Below are 17,298 nucleotides of genomic sequence, written 5' to 3'. Positions count from 1 at the left end.
GTCCCGCCATCCCGAGAATCAGTCTGGTGAACCTTCGCTGCACTCCCTCAATAGCAAGAATGTCCTTCCTCAGGTTAGGAGACCAAAACTGTACACAATACTCCAGGTGTGGCCTCACCAAGGCCCTGTACAACTGTAGCAACACTTCCCTTCCCCTGTACTCAAATCCCCTCACTATGAAGGCCAACATGCCATTTGCTTTCTTAACCACCTGCTGTACCTGCATGCCAACCTTCAATGACTGATGTACCATGACACCCAGGTCTCTTTGCACCTCCCCTTTTCCTAATCTGTCCCCATTCAGATAATAGTCTATCTCTCTGTTTTTACCACCAAAGTGGATAACCTCACATTTATCCACATTATACTTCATCTGCCATGCATTTGCCCACTCACCTAACCTATCCAAGTCACTCTGCAGCCTCATAGCATCCTCCTCGCAGCTCACACTGCCACCCAACTTAGTGTCATCCGCAAATTTGGAGATACTACATTTAATCCCCTCGTCTAAATCATTAATGTACAATGTAAACAGCTGGGGCCCCAGCACAGAACCTTGCGGTACCCCACTAGTCACTGCCTGCCATTCTGAAAAGTACCTATTTACTCCTACTCTTTGCTTCCTGTCTGACAACCAGTTCTCAATCCATGTCAGCACACTACCCCCAATCCCATGTGCTTTCACTTTGCACATTAATCTCTTGTGTGGGACCTTGTCGAAAGCCTTCTGAAAGTCCAAATACACCACATCAACTGGTTCTCCCTTGTCCACTCTACTGGAAACATCCTCAAAAAATTCCAGAAGATTTGTCAAGCATGATTTCCCTTTCACAAATCCATGCTGACTTGGACCTATCATATCACCTCTTTCCAAATGCACTGCTATGACATCCTTAATAATTGATTCCATCATTTTACCCACTACTGATGTCAGGCTGACCGGTCTATAATTCCCTATTATCTCTCTCCCTCCTTTTTTAAAAAGTGGGGTTACATTGGCTACCCTCCACTCCATAGGAACTGATCCAGAGTCAATGGAATGTTGGAAAATGACTGTCAATGCATCCACTATTTCCAAGGCCACCTCCTTAAGTACTCTGGGATGCAGTCCATCAGGCCCTGGGGATTTATCGGCCTTCAATCCCATCAATTTCCCCAACACAATTTCCCGACTAATAAGGATTTCCCTCAGTTCCTCCTCCTTACTAGACCCTCCGACCCCTTTTATATCCGGAAGGTTGTTTGTGTCCTCCTCAGTGAATACCGAACCAAAGTACTTGTTCAATTGGTCCGCCATTTCTTTGTTCCCCGTTATGACTTCCCCTGATTCTGACTGCAGGGGACCTACGTTTGTCTTTACTAACCTTTTTCTTTTTACATATCTATAGAAACTTTTGCAATCCGTCTTAATGTTCCCTGCAAGCTTCTTCTCGTACTCCATTTTCCCTGCCCTAATCAAACCCTTTGTCCTCCTCTGCTGAGTTCTAAATTTCTCCCAGTCCCCGGGTTCGCTGCTATTTCTGGCCAATTTGTATGCCACTTCCTTGGCTGTAATACTATCCCTGATTTCCCTTGATAGCCACGGTTGAGCCACCTTCCCTTTTTTATTTTTACGCCAGACAGGAATGTACAATTGTTGTAGTTCATCCATGCGGTCTCTAAATGCCTGCCATTGCCCATCCACAGTCAACCCCTTCAGTATCAGTCGCCAATCTATCCTAGCCAATTCACGCCTCATACCTTCAAAGTTACCCTTCTTTAAGTTCTGGACCATGGTCTCTGAATTAACTGTTTCATTCTCCATCCTAATGCAGAATTCCACCATATTATGGTCACTCTTCCCCAAGGGGCCTCGCACAACGAGATTGCTAATTAATCCTCTCTCATTACACAACACCCAGTCTAAGATGGCCTCCCCCCTAGTTGGTTCCTCGACATATTGGTCTAAAAAACCATCCCTTATGCACTCCAGGAAATCCTCCTCCACCGTATTGCTTCCAGTTTGGTTAACCCAATCTATGTGCATATTAAAGTCACCCATTATAACTGCTGCACCTTTATTGCACGCACCCCTAATTTCATGTTTGATACACAGGCTAACGCCTCCTTTTCGATCATGCCGTAGCCTCTTTCGGCCTTTGATAGGCTTCTGGATGCATATGCAACTGGTTGGAGCTTGCCCACTGCATTGGCTTGCTGCAAAACACACCCGACATTGTACAACAACGCATCACATGCTAAAACTAGACGTTTCCATGGGTCATATAATACCAGCAACTTATTTGAACACAGCAGGTTTCTGGCCTTCTCAAAGGCGGCCTCTTGATTTTTACCCCAAGCCCAGTGGTCTCCCTTGTGTAACAGCTTGTGCAACAGTTCCAGCAAGGTGCTCAACCCTGGTAGAAAGTTACCGAAATAGTTGAGGAGTCCCAGGAATGAGCGCAGCTCCGTTACATTTCGTGGTGTGGGTGCATTCTTGATGGCCTCTGTCTTCGAGTCCGTGGGTCTGATGCTGTCTGCTGCAATCTTCCTCCACAGGAATTGTACCTCTGGCGCCAGGAAGACACATTTGGATCGTTTCAACTAGAGTCCAACTCTGTTTAGTTGACTTAAAACTTCTTCCAGGTTGTGCAGGTGTTCGGAGGTGTCGCGGCTAGTGATGAGGATGTCATCCTGAAATACGATGGTGCGTGGAACCGATTTTAACAGGCTCTCCATGTTTCTTTGGAATATGGCTGCAGCCGAGCGAATCCCAAACGGGCACCTGTGGTACACGAACAGTCCTTTGTGTGTGTTAATGCATGTTAATTTTTTCGACTACTCAACCAGCTCCTGGGTCATGTAAGCGGAGGTTAGATCCAGCTTGGTGGACACCTTTCCCCCTGCTAATGTCACGAAAAGGTCATCGGCTTTGGGTAGTGGGTACTGGTCCTGTAACGAGACTCGGTTAATCGTTACTTTGTAGTCGCCGCAGATTCTGACCATGCCATCGCTCTTTAGTACCGGAACAATCGGGCTGACCCACTCGTTGCACTCGACTGGCGATATGATTCCCTTGCATTGAAGTCTGTCTAATTCGATCTCCACTTTCTCCCTCATCATGTAGGGGACCGCTCGAGCCTTGTGATGAATGGGCCGTGCCTCGGGGACCAAGTGGATCTGTACTTTACGCCTGTGAAGTTGCTGATGCCTGGTTCAAATAAAGATGGGAACTTGAGCACAGGAAGCATTGTCCACTGAAGATAATACTTCGACGTCTTCCCAGTTCCACCAAATCTTCCCCATCCAGCTTCTGCCAAACAGCGTTGGCCCATCGCCTGGTACAACCCACAGGTGGCAGCTTGTGTGCCTCTCCATCGTAGGATACTTTTACGTTCGCACTGCCAATAACTGGTATCAGTTCCGTGGTGATAGTGCACAGCTTTATCTGAATCGGGCTCAGCTCGGGTCTTTGTGCTTTGTTGTTGCCCCACAGCCTTTCAAATGCCTTCTGGCTCATAATTGACTGACTCGCCCCCGTGTCCAGCTCCATGGATACAGGAACGCCATTTAATTTGACTTTTATCATCATGGGAGGACTTTTTGTGGAGAGGATGTGCACCCCGCACACTGCTCCCTCGGGCTGAGTTTCCTCTCTAGCTTGTCCTTTGTGATCCACGCTAGATTGGGACTCTTCTGCCAACTCCACTGCCAAGTGGTGGGTCACAGTACGTTTGCACATTTGCTGGAGGTGGCCCCTTGTTCTGCAGCTTTTGCACGCATAGTCTTTAAATCAACATTGATGGGCCCGATGATCACCCCCGCAACACCAGCATTGTGTTAATGATTTTGCATTTACACCCCTTGGCGGCCTAGCAGCAGCAGGCATGTAGGCTCTGTTCTGTACAGTTCTTATTAGTTTAACAGTTCTGCCTGCAATCGGCGTTATTTTATGTACAGTACTTGCCAGTGAGCTCCGATTCTGGTAGGAAGTCATCTGTATGGTATCACGACTCAAGGACATGAACGCCTGGCTTATGGTGATGGCCTTCTTCAGGTCAACGGTTTTGACAGCCAGTAGCTTGCGAAGGATATCCTCGTGGCCTATGCCCATCACAAAAGCGTCTTGCAACGCATCGTTCAAAAATCCCGTGAATTCACACAGTCCCGCGAGCCATCTTAAGTGGGCGACATACTTCGCCACATCCTGGCCCTCCGGGCGGCGGTGTGTGTAGAAGTGATACCTGACCGTTAAGATGCTCTCCGTTGGTTTGAGGTGTTCCTGTATCAGTGTGTGCAGCTCCGCATATGACTTCTCTGTTGGTTTCACTGGTGCAAGCAGATCCCTGATGAGGCCGTAGACTGTGGACCCACAGCTGGTCAAAAGAATCGCCCTGCGTTTTCCTTCCAGTGCCTCACCGTCCAGATCGTTGACCACGAAGTGCTGGTCAAGGCGCTCGATAAAGGCTTCCCAATCTTCACCCTCTGCATACTTTTCTAAAACACCAATGGCAGCCATGACTGTGTAAAAGTTTGTGATCTGCAATTCGTCGCCAGTTGTTATGTCTGCATTTACCATCGAGTAACTCCATGAGTCCTTTTACTGCAGTAAGAGCTGTGTGACTTCTGCCCATTTAATACGACTGTAAAGTGAGGGGCAGCATGGCTGACCACCTTTTATATGCCCCTGCACACCTGGGCAGGTAACCCCTGGGGCCTCCAATAGCAGCGCCCTCAAGTGGTACATCGTACATAGTTACATAGTGAATATGAAGAGTTTGCATACATGACAGTTACATTACATTCGGTCCCTTCATCCAAGTCATTAATATAGATTGTAAATAGTTGAGGCCCCAGCACCGATCCCTGTGACACCCCACTAGTTACCGTTCGCCAACCGGAAAATGACCCATTTATCCCAACTCTCTGTTTTCTGTTAGTTAGCCAATCCGCTATCCATGCTAGTATATTACCCCTAACCCCGTGAGCTTTTATCTTGTACAATAACCTTTTATGTGGCACCTTATCAAATGCCTTTTGGAAATCCAAATACATCACATCCACTGGTTCCCCCTTATCCACCCTGCTCGTTACATCCTCAAATAACTCCAGCAAATTTGTCAAACATGATTTCCCTTTCATAAAACCATGCTGACTCTGCTTGACTGTACTATGCTTTTCCAAATGTCCGACTACTGCTTCCTTAATAATGGACTCCACCATTTTCCCAATGACAGATGTTAGGTTAACTGCTTTCTGTCTGCCACCTTTTTTTAAGTAGGGGTGTTACATTTGCGGTTTTCCAATCCGCTGGGACCTCTCCAGAATCCAGGCAATTTTGGTAGATTAGACTATCCACTATCTCTGCAGCCACCTCTTTTAAGACCCTAGAATGCAACGCATCAGGTCCAGGGGACTTGTCCACCTTTAGTTCCATTATTTTCCCTCCCTATAGCCCCTTGATTATCTATTACTGGGATGTTTTTAGGAGCTCACAAATTAAAAATGCCATTTCAACAAGGTGTCATGACTCAGGTGATCAGTAAAAATGGGAGCACTAAGGAAGGAAATGGCAACAGGAATTGGGAACAAAAGTCCAAAGTTCAGGTCTGCATTACCAGCCTTAATGGACGAGGATACCATTACAATTAGGGTTGTAAGCTTTCCACAACATTGCTTTTTCTCAAATACACAGTCAAAAAAACAAAATTCAAGAATTCTGCACAGGCTTATTTGAATAAGTTAACAACCTTAATTGGCAGACCAATTGAACAAGTACTTTGGTTTTGTCTTCACAAAGGAAGACACAAATAACCTTCCGGATGTACTAGGGGTCCGAGGGTCTAGTGAGAAGGAGGAACTGAAGGTTATCCTTATTAGGCGGGAAATTGATGGGATTGAAGGTCGATAAATCCCCGGGGCCTGATAGTCTACATCCCAGTGTACTTAAGGAAGTGGCCCTAGAAATAATGGATGCATTGGTGATCATTTTCCAACAGTGTATCGACTTTGGATCAGTTCCTATGGACTGGAGGGCAGCTAATGTAACACCACTTTTTAAAAAAGGAGGGAGAGAAAGCGGGTAATTATAGACTGGTTAGCCTGACATCAGTAGTGGGGAAAATGTTGGAATCAATCATTAAGGATGAAATAGCAGCACATTTGGAAAGCAGTGATAGGATTGGTCCAAGTCAGCTTGGATTTATGAAGGGGAAATCATGCTTGACAGATGTTCTGGAAATTTTTTGAGGATGTAACTAGTAGAGTGGACAGGGGAGAACCAGGGAATGTGGTGTATTTGGACTTTCAAAAGGCTTTTGACAAGGTCCCACACAAGAGATTGGTATGCAAAATCAAAGAACATGGTATTGGGGGTAATATACTGACGTGGATAGGGAACTGGTTGGCAGACAGGAAGCAAAGAGTTGGGATTAACGGGTCCTTTTCAGAATGGCAGGCAGTGATTAGTGGAGTGCTGCAGGGCTCAGTGCTGGGACCCCAGCTCTTTACAATATATATTAATGATTTACAAGATGGGATTGAGTGTAATATCTCCAAGTTTGCAGATGACACTAAACTGGGTGGCGGTGTGAGCTGTGAGGAGGACGCTAAGAGGCTGCAGGTTGTTTGGACAGGTTAGGCAAGTGGGCAAATACATGGCGGATGCAGTATAATGTGGATAAATGTGAGGTTATCCACTTTGGGGGCAAAAACACGAAGGCAGAATATTATCTGAATGGCGGCAGATTAGGAAAAGGGGAGGTGCAGCGAGACCTGGGTGTCATGGTTCAGCAGTCATTGAAGCTGGCATGCAGGTACAGCAGGCGGTGAAGAAGGCAAATGGTATGTTGGCCTTCATAGCTAGGGGATTTGAGTATAGGAGCAGGGAAGTTTTACTGCAGTTGTACAGGGCCTTGGTGAGGCCCCACCTGGAATATTGTGTTCAGTTTTGGTCTCCTAATCTGAGAAAGGATGTTCTTGCTATTGAGGGAGTGCAGTGAAAGTTCACCAGACTGATTCCCGGGATGGCAGGACTGACATATGAGGAGAGACTGGATCGACTGGGCCTGTATTCACTGGAGTTTAGAAGGATTAGAGGGGATCTCATAGAAACATATAAAATTCTGACGGGACTGGACAGGTTAGATGCAGGAAGAATGTTCCCGATGTTGGGGAAGTCCAGAACCAGGGGACACAGTCTAAGGATAAGGGGTAAGCCATTTAGGACTGAGATGAGGAGGAACTTTTTCACTCAGAGAGTTGTTAACATGTGGAATTCCCTACCGCAGAGAGTTGTCGATGTCAGTTCATTGGATATATTCAAGAGGGAGTTAGATATGGCCATGCAGCTAAAGGGATCAAGGGGTATGGAGAGAAAGCAGGAACGGGGTACTGAAGGAATGATCAGCCATGATCTTATTGAATGGTGGTGCAGGCTCGAAGGTCCAGATGGCCTACTCCTGCACTTATTTTCTATATTTGCCACATAAATTCAAGAGCTAAACTCAAATGACACACGCGCACACACTTGTGCATGCACACACACAGAGTTACATATACAAAAGCAGACAGATGTGCACACTGAAACTGAATTATCATGACTCAGGTCACACACACATCATAACGGCAAGTAACGATGACGGAGGCCATTCAGCCCATCTAACTCAGCCTTCTGTATAAACCTGCAATCCCCCTTACAGCATCAATACCTTTTGAATAACTTCAGGGATCTTGCCTCCATTACACTAGGACCATTCTAGATATTAATCACACTTTGTCTCAAGACGTGCTTCTTGACATCAATCTTGAATTCACCTTTATCCATTGTACTCTCTTGTCATGCAGTCCTGAGTTAATTTGAAATATTGCTCATACAACTATATTCAAAACTTATAACTCATAACATAAGTCCTCTCATAGTAATGATCAACCTTTCCATTCTTTGCAACTTTACAAGGCTTAAATGTTTACTTTGTATTTCAGTAACCAAAACTGAACACAATACTCAAGGTGAGGCCTGATCAGAGCACAAAAGAGCTCAGTAGGATGTCCTCCATTAAACTTGATCTGATCTGACCTGCCCAAAAAGGCAGCCATCACAGGACCCTCTGGAAGTGGATGGAGGCGAAGCGACCACCATTTTTTCATCGAAACCGGATTTATCAGCAGGTGCAACACAGCCGAATTTCATGGCTGATGAGCTTATATTTAGTGTCCGAGTCGAGATCAGAAAAACTGGAGCCCCCAGTGAGGGAATTCCACTCAGTACATGTCCTTAGCCTGACATCACTCTCTTAACTAGTACAAAAAGTCCATACAGTGACACAGATAAGAATTTCATGAGTTGAATCGTACATTGGTGGTGTAGACTAGAGATTCATGACCTAGCTTGGTGTTAGCATTCTTTTCTCTGAGTCAGAAAGTCGCATTCCAGAATTTAAGCGCATAATCTAGGCTGATACTTCAGTATAGTACGAAGGAAGTTCTACACTGTCAGAGCCTTTCAGATGAGATGTTAAACCGAGGCCCTGCCTACCTGCTCAAGTGAATTAAAAGATCCCATAGCATTATTCAAAGTAATGTAAGAGAATTCTACCAGTGATCTGGCCAACATTTGTTCTTCAGCCAACACCACTAAAGCAGATTATCTGGCCATTTACCTCATTGTTGTTTGTGGGACCTCAGTGCACAAATTGACTCATATATTTGTCTACATTACAACAGTGACTACACTTCAAAAAATAATCCATTGGCTGTGAAGCCCTTTGAGACATCCAGAGGACATAAAAGGAGTGATATAAATATCTTTGAACCATACTTTGGGTGTATAGATTGTAGTTTCATGAAGTTATCTATTTCAATGGTGATTTTCATAGTGATTTTTTTAGGTTGATTAATTTCCTTCTGCCTTTCCAATTACACAAAATCCATACAAGCTGCATAGGCTCTGGACAGACAACCAGCATTAATTATTATTCCAATCCCTGTAATAGCTCAACAGTTTAAAGTCAGAAAATAGGAGTGATTTCACACCATTGCATGTGTTATAAAGTGAGTACATCTCCCAAAAAAAACTGTATATCCTTTATATAAATAACATACAGCTTCTGTATAATCCACTTGCACTGAATTGTCGGATGTGTCCTGTACAAGAATCATGTCATCCTTTTACTTACAAGACACAGACAAACATGGACAACATTGAAACTATTTAAATAGCCCAGAATTTCCAGTCGGGATGACGATGAACTGGCAGCGCACGGCATCATTCTGCCTTTCAAATTGACTGCAAATTCAGGATTTGGTGCATGCGCTTTTGTCACTGACAGCTTCGAAACAGGTTGAACTCTGACCCCTGCAGTCTGCCCCCACCCACTGAGCCGGCAATTTATGTAATCAGCCACATCAGGGAAGTTGACGAAAACTTTGGCTCTTCTGCAGTAAGTACACTGTTAAATTCCCCACTAAAAGTTAGCCCCAACAGGATTAGGTGTAACTGGAGTTTAATAGCATTATTACTGCTAAAGAAATGTTAAGGGCCTAAAAAACGAATTAAAATTTTGTGCAGTGTGAAATTTGTCCATTTTAAGCGCACTTCGGTGACAGAAGTGAATGCCTTTGTTTTGCTGCTGACTGCAAATTCCAGACCAATAATGATATAAAAAAAAGAAATCTACCATTCTTCAACCCATTTTCTATTTCACTTGAAAGATATATGAAGATTAAGTGAACTTTTACAAATATTTTATGGTGATGGTTTCGAGTTAACAACTTACTAACGATAACTTACCTCGTTTTCCTCATCTATTAGATTCCATTCTTTCAGCAACTCCTCCAGTACCGCCGTGTGACCATTCCTCGCGGCAAGGTGCAAGGCCGTGTTACCTTCCTGCACAATAAGAGCAATGACTTCTTTTCATTAGTTGCGATCAGGAAAATCACTTTAGCTATGAAAGATACTGCAGAGAAAAGGTTGCCTGTTGCGATCCAATGAAGAAGGATTTATTAAGTGGGACTCATTTGATAGTTTTTTCAAAGAGCCAGCACAGGCACGATGTGTCAAATATCTTCCTTCTGTGCTGTAAGATTCTATGATTCTTAGTAAAAAGAAAACTTATGAGCATTCAAAAGAGATGTACTGGCCCACATGAAGGTAAACTAGAAAGAAAAAAAATTATTGAAAATCTGAAATAAAAACAAAAATGCTGGAAACACATAGCAGGTCTGTCAGCATTGGTAAAGGGAAGAAATAGATTGGCATGTTCAGGTGTAGATTCTTTATCAGGTCTGACATAAGGTCGACACCTGAAACATTAACCGAGCTATTCTGTTTATAGATACTAGTGAACCTGTTGAGTATTTCCAGTATTTTCTGTTTTGATTTGAAGGTAAACTCGACTGAAAATCTGTAACAGTAAACATGGTTCTGCTGTATTTGAAATACACAATTACCCAGATACTACATAAATATCTATAAGCAGCACATCCAGAGCTTCAGATTTCCATCATTCGTTGATAATGATAATCCATCATTGAGGAAAAGTAAGGATGAAAGTTGCTGGCAAACTCTAAGAGATGCTGAAGATTTGAACATTGAGAGCTGTGGTCACGTAAGTGAAAAGCATTTGGATGCTATTACCTTGTCCTTCTCCTGTGTGTTATATTCAAACTCCCTCAGTGTCTCCACCATTTCAAAATGCCCACTTTCAACTGCCAAGTGATATGGCTTTTTGCCTTTCTGCAAATGAAAACAGAGTGTGTTAGCTCCCAATCAAACATCAGTCATTCAAATCCAGTTAGAACTGCCTCATCTTCTGTTGGTGTTTTCTAAGAATGAGAACAGGAGCAAATTGAAAATCATAATTAACCAATTCAGATTTATTCACAAATACATGAATTTGGCCCAGTTTAGAAATCATTGGCCTTGGGCATGTTGGTTTTTGGTTCCTTAAGATAAAAAGCAAATGTGCAAAGGGTCAGAATATCCCTTTCATGGGTATGTACCTAGTTTAACGTAGACCAGTGCACAATATGTTTCTAATCCTTTAAGATAAAAATAATCTTCCATTTCAGAATTATTTTATGCTCTTCCCTTCTTTAGGTATCCCAGTACCTTTCCAAGTTGAGAGGGAGGCACTTGATCTACTTCAGAGCGATCAGCATTAATATTTCCTCCATCCCTATAGGGAGGTACTATTATCTCACTCAACAAATTGTGAGCTTACTGTATAAATGATCCAAAGTAGGAAGTATATCCTTAGCATTGTATTACTGAGCTGCTGTGTCACTGGGTAACTTAAAAAAAAATAAAACTGATCTTTTTAATCGTTGGGAGTAGTGGTAGGTTCTCTGGCAGTGAAATGGAGTAGATATATGTCTGATTTGTACTGGGATTTGAGAGAAATGCAACTTTCTACATTGTCAGCTAAAGAGTTTCACTGCATTTTTCTTCAACTTAATGTCTGCCAAAATTTCAGACATTCAAAGTTAAAAGATGAAAAATTATGGAATGCTAATTTCTAACGGGTTATATGCATTTATAACAACAGCAATTTGTATTTATATAGTGCCTTTAATGTAGTTAAAAGTCTCAAGGTGCTTCACACGAGTGTTATAAGACAAATAAAAATACAAGCACAATCATGTCGGGGGAACCATATAACTCAGTTACAGAGTATTGCCTTTTGGGACCTCAGTCCAGCCCAGACTGAAGGAGGAAAAAACCTCAATCTGGCAGCCATAAGGATCCTAAGTGAAATTACTTTGGGCAATCTCAGTTGATGAAGGATTCCATCCAAACCACTAACCTAGCTTTCCCTTTCGGATGCTGACTGATTTGCCGTCTATTTTCTAGAAAATATGCAGTAGTTCAGTGTATTACAGTCTCCACCACTACACACTGGCTAAGGCTTTCTGCCTCGTCCCGATGATTTTTTTGATGAATGTGGGATGGACAGAGATGGCAATCAACTCCACTGCATCCCTACCTCCCCATCATTTTCAGGAGGACCAAACCCATCAGGAAAGGCTATACCTGCCAAAATGTGAGCAGACAAAAGTTAACTACGTAAATTAGGGAAACACAGTCTCCATCCTTTCTCTCACCATATGCATGCTTTGGATGCAGGGACCACCCATTATTATGCCTTGACATCCAATGTTCAGAGGTTGGCGGGGGCGTGTGGGGGGCCCTCAGGTCAAAATGTGAACAAAGGAACGTTATCAGGCACAGGCCCTGTCACCAAAAGTATACATTTTCAGGGCAAGAACAAGATGTTTTAACAGGCAGCTCACCGACTGCCTTTTATCCCAATGAGGCAAGCCCCCAAGGCCAATTTCCACCACTATAATCTCCATCAGAGGCCGAGGAACCTGCCTGCTGTATGTAATGACCCAGGACTGGAAACATGGCCAAGGTCAACAGACATCTCAGGGGTGGATAGAAGTGTTGCCCAATCATGGAGAAGAAACAGAAAGCTGAGGTCACGGGGTATTGAGTTAGATGAAAACCACCACTCTGTGGGCACAAATTTGGCCCACCGGTTTTTTCAGCGCACTTACCTGAGGTGCGCCGACTTTCTGCTCTCAAAAGAGCGCCGAAAATATATCGCCATATTCTCCCTGCTCTGTGGACCGTCCTAGTGCTTGCCGTGGCATGGCAATCACAATGGGGGGCGGAGCTAGGGCCCTGCGCTTAAAAGAGTGCTGGCAGCTGTCCGCATGCACAGTAGAGCGTTCACGCATGCGCAGTAGCTCCTCCCATGATGATGATGATGCATGCCTGCTGCTTGGGACCCAACACGTCCCGCCCCTATCCCGGGCCGAGTGGCTTGTCACACAGGCCGGCCGTTGCCTACCTGTCTCCAGGAGAGTGAGTGATGATTCACCTCTCGGTCAGTTATGAAGAAAGTCAAGTGAAAAACTCACGGATAGTTTCAGTCCTATTCTCAGTGGAGATGAGCTTACAGCATAAAATGAGCTCATCTATCCTAAATAGAGCTAACTGCCAGACTCATTTAGAAACTATCAGGACTGCGAACGTAGGACGTGGAAACCTGCACTGCGATGAAACTTGCTTGAAGATGTAGTTGAGGTGCATTGTTGGGACAATTATGTAGGTTGATCGAGTGATACTTGGCCTGGAGATGCTTGATGTTGTTACTAGACATAAAGGTAAAATGTGGACTAGCTAATGCAAAAGCAGAGCAAACCTCAGTGAAGGGAACGGTGTGAATTGCCTTCGGATCATCCCAGCCCGCAACGTATAGCTGCCATACTGTTTTTTTATTAATAGGCGTTAAATGTAATGTAGTTGAATATACACAGTTCTGATAGCAAATGGCAGTGATTAAATGTTGCACCAAATTGATTTGGTCCAATTACCATCTAAAAAATGTTAATGGTTTTAAATGAAACTTCACTATTACTTCCCTAAGCATTGGGAAAATGTCAACATATTGGGCCTCTTCGCTTCCCTTCCCCCCCTTATCTCTGGCTACCTGCGCTGATTTCTTAACTCTTCGTAAGGGTTTTCTGTGCGGCCACAAGTGGCCATATACACTGGCCGAAGTTAGTTTGGAGTAACTATTAGCTGTCCAAACTGGCTTAAATGGCCAAAACAGGCGTAGGTGGCTGGTAACGCCCCCTTTTGTGAAAAAAAACTAAACTAAAAAAAATCCTAACTCACTTAAATGTGCAGAATGGGGATTTTTAAGATACTTCAGAAAAATTAAGTTGCTCCAAAAAAAACAGCCGCTCCTGGGCAAATTTGAGCCCTGTGTATGAGGTTTCCCTTTTTTTTAGTATATTATGCATCGAAAGGATTCGGTAAAATGGAACCATTGTTTCGCTGTGAAACACATACCTCTGTGGGCTTGTTCAAATCCAACTGTAGATCTTTAATTATACACTGTACTATTGAAATTTGATTGTTTTGAGCAGCGCAATGCAGTGCGTTCATTCCTTCCTAAAGACAAAAACAAGCTCATTTAGGACTCTTCAGCAATGGGTAATTGCAATATTGTAAAATAGCAACATCACAACATTTTACATCAGCCATTAATGTCAATCTGGAAAACATCTATCAGAAAATTTCTAACCTCCCAGTGTGTTATAATCAGCAAGTATTCATAAAATCATCCCTTAATGTCCCATGAGTAGGCTGATCTGAGATAAAGTTGTAAGCTACGGTCAGTGACGTGCTGATATGTAAACTGCACCCATAGATTCTCATTGCGATTTCAATCCATTGTGATTACAAAAGTAATCAAAAGTTAAAATTACAAGAGTTAGATTTAACTCTTAGTTTTAAATGGGCATGAAACTGACGTGTGGTTCTGGTGACATCACCGTGTACTGTTGTTTTTGGATCAATATATCATCTCAATGTTTCCGTCATTTTCACGGAAGGTGAAAATTACTGCTAGTATCACAAGTATCATTTTTTTAAAGCTAGATATTGGTGAGTTCAGATGACTATATAAAGCAATAGAATAAACTATCAGAGCTCTGCTGACCTAGTGGGTAAAAGCACAACCTGCTATAACATAGAGCCAAACTGACCAGAAAGTCCCAGGTTCTGACTTCCAGAATTAAGTTAACAGTCTTAAGTTAATCCATCTCAGCCGGGAAGGGACTTGAAGGGGGTGGGGCAACCAAGGGTTAGGAAGGAGAAAAAATAGCAGTATTTCCCTCTTCCAATTGCTATCCAGAGACCTTGCTGGGAAATGTACACAAGTTCACATCAGGCGAGGACAGGATCAGGCTTGGTCGTTATGCCCTCCATGGTCTAATATCCCATTGGATTATACTGTGCAGAATAATAAATAAAGAATGGCCACTTGGACGAGATACCGAAGGCTACAGGCACCCTTGTATCTCTACAAAAGACAGCTCCTTTATCACTGGAGGGATGACGAAGAAAAGAGCGGAAAAATAAAAATGAATGGGGAAACAAAAGAATATCCTTGTTGTACCATACCCTGTTACACACAGAGAGATTCTGTTTTCTGCACTAAATTCAAGTTCTGATACAGCACAGTTCCTAACACTGACTAGTTTAACATCTGCAATTCTGCTAATTTGCTGCTGTGCACAAGAATGTAATAATAGAATAAACATGAAGTTATAGGCTTACTACTTTATGAATAAAGACTTACAGCCTTGCTACTGGTCTGATGCTTCTTATTGAAATGTACAAATTTAAATACCACCTTGAATAGACAAAAAGACATGTGGCAGCAGCACAGGTAGGAATCTACCTGAACCTGATCTATAGTTGTGCTTGTTATTTTAAGAAGGAAAGAGAGAAATAAAAACATTATATATGTTCCACACCATGTGGAACAGTACTAGAAGTGCTCCTGTCACTCCAGGCATGTGACTGACTAACTCCACACATACCTGATTTGTGGATTTTCGATCAACACCTTTCTCTACCAACATTTTCAAAATATTCAGGTGTCCAAACCAGGCTGCAAGAAGAAAGGCGTCCATACCATACTTCAAAGAAATTGAAAACATGTTTGTCAGCAACAAAGCCATCATTCTACAAAGCACCTTCGCATTTCAGACCTCACTGATTGCAGAGAAAATGTAGTTAATGTCATAAAATCAGACAACATAGAAGGAGGCCATTCGGCCCATCACATCTATGCCACTCTTTGAAAGAGCTCTTTCACCATAGCTCTTCAAATTTTCCCTTGTCAAATATATAACCGATTCTGTTTTGAAAGTTACTGTTATGTTTGTTTCCACCATTCTTTCCAGATCATAATAACTTGCTGTGTCAAGGAATTTCACCTCATCTTGTCAATTAACTTAAAATTGGCAGCGCAGTCAGATTAGGGCCAGTCATTTATTCTTTATGGTTCAACATCGGATATTTTGCTGTCTAGTAAAAAAAATCCAGAAGCAAAATAAAAAAAGCCTTCATTCTCTAGCACTTTCACCATGAATTTTAAAGTGTATCAGATAAGAACTGTGGCACTACATTGGTATCATTTATACGTTATAATAAAGGTTTGTGAACAATTTTATATTGAGAAATTTTTCAATTCTTTTAAAAGAAAATATAATGGGAGTCACTTCGGGTCAAATGGGATTTGTTTTATTGATGTATGGTGAAGTAAGGAGCATGAGGGAACAAACTGAAGCAACGCATTAATTGCACTCCAGACTTGGATGGTAAAATAAGCAAATAAACACTCTGGCTGAATTCCTGTACTCTACATAAACCCGGAGTAGGTAAGTTTGACTTTGGCTGATAGTATAAACCAGGCGATAGCACATCATCTGCCCGTTATACATCTCTCCAAATTTTCATTTCTTTTGAAGTCAATCAAAATAAAAATCGGAATACAAATCTCCTTCAAATTTCAGAACCCATTGATTGCAGAGAAAATGCAGTTAATGTCATGAAATCAGACAGCATTGAAGGAGGCCATTCGGCCCATCACATCTGTGCCAACTCTTTGAAAGAGCTATCCAATTCGTCCAATACTACATTGGAAAGAGAAACATTAACTGTTATCAGTACTTTCTGTTAAATCGGGCGGTTGACCCGATATCGTTGTTTTGAGACTACTGCCCAAAGTCAAAATTACCACCAAAAGGTTTTCACAGCTACTCCATCATATCTGAAAGTCAAGTTTAACATGTTGTACTGTACTATGAAGGCATATAAACATTGTGTTGCAATCATTTGACAGTAGAAGTTTCACAAACCTTATCTTTAATGTCCACCATAGCATTGTGTTTGAGAAGAAAGGTAACAGCATTTTCATTTGTGTTAGCAACAGCAAAATGCAAGGCGGTGCGATCTAACTGCTCAGAAAAAGAGACGGGGTTAAACGCAACCAATTTATCTCACAAAAATATGTATTGTAGCGTATATCAATATCTTATTATAATGTTCTTGTCTCTGACTCTCATTTCTCAACTTCATGGTTTCGTTTTTTAAACATTAATGGTTTATTAAAAAGATCAGCTGCAGGCAGGTGAGGGGGATAAAGAGATAGATAGAGAGTGAGATAGAGAGGCAAAAAGAGCTGGAGAGACAGCCAGAAAAAGAGAGAGAGAGAAAGAGAATACATTTTAACCACTGTTGTAACCACAATCTGTAATTTATGGAAATTAGTCATTAACCTAAATAAAAGTTTTTCACAAACTCACATGGAATATTTACAAAATTGAAAAGTGTGAATGATTCTGGTTGCCATTCTACGCAATAATTATGCCAGTAGCAGAGGGATGGCAGTGGAACAAAAGGGAAATATAGAATTCAACGGGCTGGGATAAATGGTCTTTTCTTACTCCTAT

The 17,298-nt window shown here is 42.5% G+C and overlaps 1 protein-coding gene across 1 annotated transcript in view; it reads right to left on the bottom strand.

The window, feature by feature from the left end:
* Positions 1 to 17,298, bottom strand: part of LOC139268110 (ankyrin repeat and death domain-containing protein 1B-like) — a 97,664-nt gene that overhangs the window by 55,254 nt on the left and 25,112 nt on the right. Inside the window, exons 3-7 of the mRNA XM_070886129.1 lie at positions 16,705 to 16,803; positions 15,382 to 15,480; positions 13,844 to 13,945; positions 10,619 to 10,717; positions 9,770 to 9,868 (exon numbers count right to left, since the gene is read on the bottom strand). Coding sequence (XP_070742230.1) covers positions 9,770 to 9,868; positions 10,619 to 10,717; positions 13,844 to 13,945; positions 15,382 to 15,480; positions 16,705 to 16,803 — 498 coding nt within the window. The remainder of the gene's footprint in view (positions 1 to 9,769; positions 9,869 to 10,618; positions 10,718 to 13,843; positions 13,946 to 15,381; positions 15,481 to 16,704; positions 16,804 to 17,298) is intronic.

Source organism: Pristiophorus japonicus, chromosome 1, assembly GCF_044704955.1.
Source record: "Pristiophorus japonicus isolate sPriJap1 chromosome 1, sPriJap1.hap1, whole genome shotgun sequence".
Lineage (NCBI taxonomy): Eukaryota > Metazoa > Chordata > Chondrichthyes > Pristiophoridae > Pristiophorus > Pristiophorus japonicus.
This window is presented reverse-complemented; position numbering and strand designations above follow the sequence as displayed.